This window comes from Lucilia cuprina, chromosome 4 (genome assembly GCF_022045245.1).
Source record: "Lucilia cuprina isolate Lc7/37 chromosome 4, ASM2204524v1, whole genome shotgun sequence".
Lineage (NCBI taxonomy): Eukaryota > Metazoa > Arthropoda > Insecta > Diptera > Calliphoridae > Lucilia > Lucilia cuprina.
The window spans coordinates 13,969,405-13,980,337 of NC_060952.1; the positions used below are offsets into that span (position 1 = coordinate 13,969,405).

General features: G+C 29.2%; 3 protein-coding genes across 3 annotated transcripts; all 3 read right to left on the reverse strand.

The window, feature by feature from the left end:
* Nucleotides 1-668: 668 nt before the first annotated feature.
* Nucleotides 669-4,179, reverse strand: LOC111681548 (UPF0692 protein CG33108). Its single transcript, XM_023443394.2, has 3 exons — nt 3,167-4,179; nt 1,219-1,315; nt 669-1,148 (listed from the first exon to the last, which is right to left on the reverse strand). The coding sequence occupies exons 1-3, from the start codon at nt 3,769-3,771 to the stop codon at nt 927-929; spliced, it is 924 nt and encodes a 307-aa protein (XP_023299162.2). The 5' UTR covers nt 3,772-4,179; the 3' UTR covers nt 669-926.
* Nucleotides 1,397-3,127, reverse strand: LOC111681549 (U6 snRNA-associated Sm-like protein LSm3). The gene is made up of 3 exons (XM_023443395.2): nt 2,297-3,127; nt 2,128-2,238; nt 1,397-1,646 (listed from the first exon to the last, which is right to left on the reverse strand). The coding sequence occupies exons 1-3, from the start codon at nt 2,504-2,506 to the stop codon at nt 1,470-1,472; spliced, it is 498 nt and encodes a 165-aa protein (XP_023299163.2). The 5' UTR covers nt 2,507-3,127; the 3' UTR covers nt 1,397-1,469.
* A 1,755-nt stretch (nt 4,180-5,934) lies between the features above and the next one.
* Nucleotides 5,935-8,024, reverse strand: LOC111681578. The gene is made up of 5 exons (XM_023443425.2): nt 7,810-8,024; nt 6,870-7,736; nt 6,632-6,784; nt 6,176-6,574; nt 5,935-6,114 (listed from the first exon to the last, which is right to left on the reverse strand). The coding sequence occupies exons 1-5, from the start codon at nt 7,961-7,963 to the stop codon at nt 6,092-6,094; spliced, it is 1,596 nt and encodes a 531-aa protein (XP_023299193.2). The 5' UTR covers nt 7,964-8,024; the 3' UTR covers nt 5,935-6,091.
* Nucleotides 8,025-10,933: the final 2,909 nt, after the last annotated feature.

The window sequence follows — 10,933 nt, forward strand, 5'->3', positions numbered from 1 at the left end:
AAAAAATTACCGAAATAAAAGTTGACACAGGACTTGCTTTAGATTTTTCATAATTTTTTAAATACATATTATTACTATTGAAACCGACAAATTAAACCATACTGCCGGTTTTTATAATCATCCCTCATACAAAGTAATTTTTCAGCAAATTATTTTGACCATACCCAGCAAAAAAGTGAAAAAAGGAAGTAGAATTTTCACCACAAATAACATACTTGAAGCACAAACCTATGAATTTTACATTAGCGTGTCATTGGAGGGATGTTGTTCATTTTTGGCAACTATGAACTACATCTAATCTTATTCATAAATGCAATAAAAATCCGATATTTGGATGTCAAAAAAAAACCGAATTTGTTCAATGACATCCTTATGTTAATTTCATTGGTTTTTCACCGAAGTTTGATGTACTTCGAATATGTTATTTGTAGTGTCTTTTCTACATCTCTTTCCTCACTTTTAACTGGGTTTTTATTTGTAAGGAAATATTTGGTTTATAAAAGCGAAAAATATATAATCGCCTTTTTAGATGTGATTAAGATGTCGTTTGTAAAGTATGACATTAATTATTTTTTGCTGGGTATTATCCCTGTTCGAAAGCTACGTTCAACATTAAGTAAATATTCACAGTAGAACTTTTAATTAATAAAACAAACAAATTTAGATATGTACCATAATTTATTTCAAATAAAAAAAAAAAACAAAATTTAATTTATAAAACCCATTTCCAATTAAAATAAATAATAAAATATACATACAATTAAAATAAAACTTTGTAAATAGAAATGTATATATGCATCTGTATATATGGCTAAAAATTATAGTAAAAAAAGGCAAAATAAATACATAAAATAATTGTAAATATGTGTAATGGCTGTATTAAATATAAAAATAATCGTTGTAACGGCATATAATAAATATATTAATCATGATATTGATATAATTGCATGCGGTAATCCTTTGACAATAATGGCACGTTCTCTTAAACCTAAATCACCACCAATGCCACCCGGTGGTAAGAGAAAATCACAATCTGGATAACCTTTAGGTTGAGCAAATTCAATTAAATTTGAATTACTATCACTTAACGATTGTAAAGACCAAACGGCAAGATTTTTGGCTTTTCCATGTCGAGCTAAGACAAAAAACTGTAACATAAATAAAAATTTTTAGAAAGTTTTCCATATTCATATTAAACTTTTAACAATTTATACTAACCTCGTTTTTATCGTTTATTAAATAGCCTATAATTAGAGCCCAGTGGGCTTTGTGGCCGAATTTTAAACAGGGCGAATGATTGAAATCGGGATCATAACTAAATTATATTTTATTTTAAGTTAAGGAATATTTTATAATAATTTATATAATGTATTTTAAAAAAAAAATACTAATTGTGTTCATTTTTTCTTATTTCATCTTTATTCACTTAAATTAATTTAAAATTCACATTCTTATCCTTTTTTTAAGATTTAACCTACACGCATAGGTGGTGACACTAAAATAACTCCATCGCCTCTTACAAATAACATGGGTATAGTTCGTTTTGTTGTTTTATAAACTTCTTCATAAGTTTCTTCATCAATTTCAACAGTCGTAACTGTTTCTTCTGCATCACCCAAAACCATATTTAAATGTTGATCAAATGCCTATAATAAAGTTAATTAATATTTAAGAACATCGTTTTTTAATAATATTAGGCCAAGAGGCATAAATGCACTATGTTTTCTAGACCTATGACATTAAATTAAAAATTACCATTTTCTTATTAAGCAACTATCTTCAACTTGCAAAGTCTTTAAGTATTTATCAATAGTACATTTCAATACTTTCCAATTTTTTAATAATCCACTAAGTTTTTACAGAGTTCGTTTTGAAATGCTTATTTATTTTGTTTAAGTTCAAAGAGAATTTATTTAAACCTATTCCTGTCATATCTTAAAGATGTTTAAACCTATTATTGTGCAAAACAATAAGCACATTCCAGAGCGCATAAAATGTTGTTACTATCAATAAAAGTAGGTTCTTTCTTGTCACTTCAGTTGAAAAACATCAGTTATACTAAAGTATATCTCGTCTAATTAAAATAATAATTTATAATTTAAAATGTAATAGCTTAAGTATACTTACATGTAAACGTCCCCTTAACTCTCGTTCATTACGCATTTTAACGTAAACTTTTTCATCCAAACTGAGACGTATCAAATCTAAGGGTTCCTTTACCGGCAGAACAACTTGCGTCTAGAAAAAACAAAATTTTATTTACACTATTTACTATTAGAATTTTTAAACAACTTACTTGTTCTTCTTCGGTGGCCATTTTATTTGTAACAAATTTAAAATTAAGATAAATTATTAACGTTATTTGTAAAAACAACTGGTAAAAATTAGAAAAATTGCAAATAAAAGCGCAATTCGTGCTAAGAAAATTATTGTTTAGAAATATTTTTTGTAAACATAACCTCACAAGTAGAACTGTCAAACGTATATAAACTAAACTTATAAGCATCTGGTAACATGAAGGAAAACAAAAAATATAGCCAGACTTTTAACAAACCAATTAGTGCTATGTATATTTGGCAATGTGGTTTTTGTATTCACTTCATTATAGAACATAATATACATATTTTATCATTGTATTTGCCATATTTAAAGATAAAATTCATTATTCTTTATACATTTTTAAAATATGTAATTATATAAAATTTTATGTACATTTTGATTATTAGCTGAATAGTCTGCAAATTTTTCAGAATACATATATATATACCAAGACCCTTGTAGCTCCAATAAGATTTTGTTGGTCAAATAAACTAGTATCTCTAACAAATTCGGAATAACTTAATTATATAAAGCCCATATGATTCTACTGACTTTTGCAATGCTCGCCCAATATTTCATCATATATCCAATGTAAAGCCTATTTTAGAAAATTAGTTTTTTTTTTTTGCAGAAAATAGCTTAAATATATTTGAATTATGGTAATATTCATCTTAAGCGCTTATTTAAAAAAATGTTTTTTTAATAAACTTAAACTTGTGTAGGGCATTATATAGTCGGCCATGTCCAACTAGACATTCTAATATATAATGCATTTCTTATTTAATTCAATTAATTATATGAATTAAATAATACAATTTTTGTAATATTTTCTTTTAAAAAAGGATACGGCACAAACATACAAGCGCCCTGCTGTAGACTATCTCTCACCTTGGCACAATTTAAACGACCTTCATGCATTTGGCATTCGATCACATTGTTGTTGTGTTTTGTTGTAGTATTCTTTAACAGTATGTTGTTGTCTATGTCATTGGCATTTAGAGTGTTTGATTGGCAATAGTTGTTGTTGTTGTGTGGATTGTTGTTATTGTTGATCATGGGTATATTATCACAAATCAGTTGGTATAAATTATGGGCACTAAACATTTCTCCATTATTAGTGAAATGTTTTTGTTGGGCTTCCTGCAAAAGTTGTTCAGCCGGCGGTATCCCTCCGAGCAACATACTTAACGCGGTCAAGCCACAAGTGGGTCCCACCTGTAATATACTGGCAATGTTATAGAATTCACATTTAACAGGTGGTCTGTCTGAACAAATTCTGGCTAAAAAGCAAGCCTTTTGTAATTCTGGATAATCAATGGCCCATAAACATTCTTCTAATAATAGTTTTTTAGCCATGCTCATCGTTGGAAAAGTTTTGTTACTTTTACATTTTATCAATGTTAGTGAGAGTGACGGTGGTGGCGTTGGTGCAGCAGGCAAGGAGTTCGACATATGTTATCACTTTGTACTAGTGTATATCGTTTCGTTGTTATGTAATTTATCACAGCTTTATTTTTGTTTATTATTAATAATTTTTGTTATACAAATGTATGTTTCATTTGGCTAAAAGTCACCCGTTCACTAGTTCACACAATTTTCTTCACTGCCAATGACAACATTCGTTTTATTCATTATTTTCTTTTTCGTTGTGTCCGCATTCTAAACGCACGCATTAATTTGTTGGTGTCATCTTGGTCTGCTTGATTTATACTCTCTAGAATTTTTCTTTACTTTCCTCTAGTATAATTGTGAGAATATCTTTTCTATTGCATTTTCGCGACCTACGCACAATTTAGATTTTAAAAATAAACAAAAAGTGTGTTTGTTGTTATTTTTCGTTTTTTATTTAGTTTGACACACAAAACACATATGTTTGGTGCTGCCATATAAAAGTCAAATGTTGCCGGATTTTACTTTACAGTTTACATGATACACTTAACAAAATTATGCTGAAAATTAAAAATCGATAAAGATTTGAAATAATTTTTTATTCTTTGGCCGAGGAATAAAAATTTTACTCGTTAATTCAGCTCAAGCAGACCGATCTTCGAGATCCGAATCTTCAATTATTCTGTCAGACATGCTTTCGAGAAGTTTCCTATTAAAAATCAAAGATAAGGCAGTTTTATTTGGCTAATGTAGGTTATATGTATTTGTTTAAAGATGGTAATACAGTTGCCTTTGTTGTTTTTGAGTAACACAGTTTAAATATGTTTGTGTGCACGGCATACTAAACCAGTTTGAACATGTTTGTGTGTATGTTATAAGTGCAGATATACAAATCGATGCAAAGGGCAACATGTTTATTATGTTAATCTGTTATTGTTGTTTTATACCTTTTTGGAGATATCGGTAGTACAACATTAGAAATAGAGAGGTTACCACAATTTTAGACATTTAAAATTATTTACAAAACCTCGCTAACAAGGTAACGGCTCGCTAACAAGGTAACGGTTTATAAGCTAGTAAAATATAAAATTACAAAATAAATTGAAATTAAATTGAATTCTTAAATATTAAATAAAATATCCACTTTTAAAACATACTTGGTATATATAGGATTCGGAACAGCCGAAATTTGTTTTTGGGCTGTGAATATATAAGTAACAATTCAATTGATGGAATAGAGAAAGCCTGGTATTGTGTAACTTTTTCATGAAAATGTGTGGTTGTATGTATATTTTTTGCAAAATTACTCCAATTGAAAAAGAAAAACCGTTGATCACTTTAATTCTCTATTGGTTTTTACATAAAATATATAAATTCAGTTTATATTCTTAAATAACAGTTTTCATTTAAATTTGTCATTAAACAATTTTTTATGTTAAATCGGCTGTATGAAAGAAAAAAATTATCCTACAGAGCACTTGAATTCGAAATGTGATAAAAAAATAAACATATTTTTGAAAATATTCTAATAAAACAATTGTATTATTTAAAATACATCTGTAGTTACTTGAATATGAGTTTTTATCCTTATAGAATAACGTAAACCTGTTCTCAGCTATGATCGAAAAATTTTAATATTTTTAATGGTCGTTTCAAAATTCAAATTTTAGTTTTTTTGATACTTTGTAAAACAAATTTCAATATTTTTGGGAGAGCATAGGGATTATGGACAACAGACTAGGGAATAAAACAGTAAAAAAATTAGGTCTATACCTCTTATAGTTTGCCAGTACCTGCAATTTGAATTCAACGGATTTCGAGAAAAATCCATTTTTATGTAATATTTTGCAAAATTAGTCTTTTTATTATATTGTTGTGTATTTTAAATGGAACCTTTTGTAAATTTATTAGTCCACATGTTTCTAAATAAAAATCAAGAGTTTCATGCAATTTGGACGCCATTAACCCATAAACTTTAAATATATTTTGTAATATTTGCAATTTTTGATGGAAACTAGTCGAAATTGTTTCTATTTTTAGGTAGATTATCATAATCTTAACAACCGATATTTACAATAATAGTGAACAACAACAAATTAAGCCTTAAACGGCCTTGGGGTAAAAATGACTCCGATGTTTTAAAAACATGCCAATTTGGACATATTTCAATAAAACCCGTTTGCAATCCTTAAAACTTCAAATAAAACAGCATGATTTAAAACATTTTTCTACACCAAAAATATTTAAACTTATTTTAAAAGCTTCTTATTAAATTTGAACCTATTTATGTCCTAAAAAAACAACAACTATTATTATATATATTTTTATAAAAAAATTATAAAACGGTATAAAAAATAAATATTTTGAAATACTTCATTTCGGTTTAGGGCATCATTCCTCTCTCAACTGAAAGTATACAAATTTAAAAATTTTATTTCAAATTAATATAAATACAAAAATAAATTACCTTTATCTTTAACTAAACGCATTATATACGATTCAGTTTGTTGTTCATGTAATGCCAAACGAGTAGTGGGTGTTCGAAGAGTTGTATCTGCCCAACATTTACATTTCATATTATCGTGGCCAAATTGATTACGATAATGCGATCGTGAACAACATCTGTGGGAATTTGAACGTCTACTAACAGCTCTTTTAGGATTAAAATTCCGTTTTTTACTTTTACGATATTTTAACTTTAGTAATTTTGGATTTTTGTCGAGTGACAGCGAATCTGAACTTGGTAATGGTGTTGTTTGGGAAACAAAATAGTTGCTGGTATAAGGAAATCCTGGTTTCGAATTGGCGTATTTATCGGGTATGCGGGTATAACGTTCACATTCACTGTCGCTTAGTTTTTGCCATTCTAGGAAGGATTTTATTATATTTAAAGAAAATTTGTCAAATTTTTATTGATACTTACTGCTTTTTTTATCCATACAAATGCCCATATTAAAATAACATTCATTGACCATGGTGTAATTAACTCCATTTCTGGTGACACATATTGGTTGGTAATCACGAGAACAATTATATTTACAATCTTCACAAACACCTTCATGTAGCTTGGTCCAAGCTAAAAAAATTATTTTAAATTTCGAAAAAGAAAAAAATGCCTCAAAATTAGAAGTATTGTAATATAGGAAGTTACGTCCACTTACTATTTTTCAGATAAACATTAGCGGTCATCATTTCACAAATTGTTTCAAATGTTCGAACGCTGCCATCTGCTAGCATACCACATATTGAGGTGGAGCCAAATTTACACTCTTTAGTACTGTTCGAAACTTTTTCAGTTTTTAAATGTTTATTGGAAACTTTAGGTCTACTTTTAGTGGCAGCAATTCTACTTGAAGTTTTAGTTGTTTCCGGAGATGTTTCACTTGTTGGTGGAAAAGTGGTAGGAATGTCCTCAATTTCTTTATTTTCGTTTTCAACAGCGACTTTTTCGATTTCATAGTAATCTTTATTATTTAACTTATCCATAAAAGAATTTACATCTATGGATAAAGATGGACTACGATTTATATTGTGTGCCAAATTTCGCTCAGTGATATAATTAAAATTCATCATATTAGCTGCGAAAGGCATGGGTTTAATAACCGATTCTTGAAACATCGAATCTTCAAGTTTATGTGTTTCCTCTTCTGACTCCATATCTTGCATTTGTATATTAGATGTCGGCGGGGGAAGCAATGCCATCATTTTATTAAATATTTCATCATAAGCTTTATGTACGGGTATGGGATCATGATAGGCTTGGGAATCATGATTTAAATATTGTGTCTGAAATGCTGGTGGCATATAGAGGTATAAATCATTTGGTGATAAATTGGCTTGATTTTTATAATTTTCAAAATTGTTGTTTGTATTAAAGTCAGGATCATGTTGTTCATTTGTGTGTTGAGGGTAGAAGTTATTTTCGAAGCTACGCTTTTTAATCGAATGAGGTTTTTCTGGTTTCTCCTTACGTTTACGTGAGTTAGAATAGTCTTCAGCACACATGCCGTTCTTAACAATGCGCCAATCTGAAAAATAATGAAGATTTATATATATTTTTATTTGTTAACTATAATAATGGTTAATTATAATCTTAGTTACCTCTATTAAATTTGACATTTTCAGCGTTTAGAAGACATTCATTTCTAAAGGAGGATTTTACTCCCATATATGAACCACATACAGGTTTGAAAATATTTGTACAAGGTATGGGTCGCCTCTTTCTTTTTAGAGTTTGAGAACGTTTTTCCAACATTTTGTTTGCATTCCTTAGTCGGGCTGATCGCTGGCACTCGGAATAACTGATCTTAAGGTAATCTAAAAAATTATGTAGTGGTAATATCATAAATAGATAACTGCAAAAAAAGTTGGTGCAAATTTTTGTAACATCTTACATTTTAAAGTTTTCGTATAGCCCTCTACATATACAACTCTTCCGACAATAGTAAAAATATTTAGGCACTTTAGAATAAATCAATTCAAAAGAAAACAAGTAGGAAAGTATTATCGGGCATGGCCGACCATATAATACCCTACACCATGATTTATAAAGAAACTTTTATGTTGAATATTATTCCAAAATATTTAAGCAATTTATTGATAAAAAAACTAAAATTTCTAAATGAGACTTTATATAGGTCAAATATGGGCCGGTCCTCGGTAAATTTGGGAAAATGATATATTTTTAAATAACAGTTAGTTTTGTTGAGTTTCATTGCGATATAAATGGTTACAAGTCAATTTTAGACGTTTAAGACATTTTTTGAAGGGGGGTTTGTATGGGGGCTAGGATCAAATAAGGGCCGATCCTTACGAAAATCTGTAGTGTCATTTATACTTATATAAATCTTATTTGTGCCAATTTTTAGAGAGATAGTAGAATATTTGACGTAATTATGGTATAAAAAGTACAAATCGGGCGGTACGGTTGTATGGGGGCTTGGTGAAATAATGGACTGATTTTAACCATTTTCAATAGACTTCGTCCCTGGTCCAAATTTCATCAAATTATCTTGAAAATTGCGGCCTGTACCTTGCGCACAAGGTTTACATGGACAGCCAGACGGACGGACGGACGGACATGTCTTAATCGACTCAAAAAATGATTCTAAATTGATCGGTATACTTTAAGGTTGGTATTGAACCAATATTTTTGTGTGTTACAAACATCAGCACAAACGTATAAACCCTCCCCACTATAGTGGTGTAGGGTATAATTATACTAAGTCCAATCCATAATATCCTTTTCACTACCAAAAATCTGCTACATATTTACAACAAAATCAACTTACCCGCGTTCGTTTGGCAAACATATTTTGTCAGTTCACACTGATTGACAAACATTTGGTTTTTATAACTTCTCATATTGCGAGCACATATTGGTTGATATATTTTGGCACAAGAAAATTGACATCCATACATGCAATATTTTAAAGGAATCTTTTTAAAATCTTTAATAAAAAAAAACAAATTTATAATTGTTTTAACGAGTACAACATAATCCTCCATGTTAAAGCTAAAGAAAAAATAAACCTACTTGCTTCACCCAACAATATATCCTTATTCACTTCTTGCAACAAACAATCGTTGGGGAACAGAAAAAATTGTTTGTGTCGAATACCACAAACCGGAATACCATCACTGGGACATGATTTTGTTAGTTCATCTAGCAGTAAATTGTTAGATGAACCCATATAACTACTAGCACGCGCTAGCCACGAAATCGTTAACACAACAAACAACAAAGTATAACAATGGATAAACATTTGTAGATTTTAGTTTATTTTTCCTTTCACCAAAAATTCACTTTAACGTTCTTCGTTATTCTGTTCTTAACTCTTTGGTTTTTTTTTAAAAAATCTTTTTTCAACTTTTAAACTAACAAAATGTTTTTAAGGGTGTTGAGTGGGTTAGTAAGTATATATTCTGTATGTTACGCGAAAAATTTTTAATACAAACTGTTTGCTTTAATTCGAAGATCAAATGGTTTTATATGTTTAGGGGATTCTCTATACAACAAATAGAAACTATAAACTCTGTACTTTCTACTACAACAACAAACAACCGAGCAGCATCATCATTACCACCACTACTGTTGCAACAATTTGATCCAATACATATTAGTACATGTTCAGGTTGCACTGCTTTTATTGCGGATGACGATGATGGTGATGACTCCGACGACGATGGTATTGGATGATATTGCTATTTTAGTTGGTATTTGTGGCATTCTTTTTATCTCTACTCTTCTATTCATGTGTATATATGTACATACATATGTACATAAGTGTTGTATTGGTAGTTCGTTAACAGTTATAAATGTTTCTGTGTGAATGCGAATTTGTGAGAATAGTTTTTATAAAACAACGACTAATCTTAACTCACCCGCTATAATCTATTAGAACAAGTTGCTTTGTTGGTATGGGAATTCATTTCCCCTGACCAAACAGTTTAAGTTAAACTTGCCATTTTGTTTGCTTAAATGACGATGCGCCATCAAAAGTTCAGAACTCTAAATATATATATTTTTTTAGAAAATCGATAATATGTCAATTTTATTGGATATATTAAGAACCCATTATTTTGTGGCTTTTATATCAAATGAAAGGTTGTCGGATATATTTTTTTAAATATATTGCCCATGTAAATATTAAATAAACGATACATGTACATACATAATTACATAGGAGAACTTATAAGGAAATCATTCCTTTAATAAACTATATATAAACGAATCTAAGAAATGTTTATCCTATAATATATGTACTAGCGTTAGTGTGTGTAAACATACAGGACTTAGTGAGTTTTTATACCCTACACCACTATTGTAAGTAGGACATAATGAATTTGTACAGATGCCTGTAACATCCATAAACTGTATTTCATTATTATGTTATCCAAAACATTATATATAAAATGCGGCGCAATTAAATGTTATATTAGTCAAAATAATACTGTCTAATAATAGAGCCTTATATGATAGTTGATTGTATTTGTTTGCATCATTCTAAATTTCAATCAATGTTCTGCGTTCAAAAATAATATTAATATTCAGCACCAGTTTCAACAGTGTGAAATATGTACGTACATTTTTTTGCCAGTTTAGTAATAAGTGTAGGGTATAATATGATCGGTCATGTATGAATTTATTTGGGAGTTTATTCATAGTTTGATTGTTTATATACTACACATACATTCGATACATTTATAGATATAGATATCTATT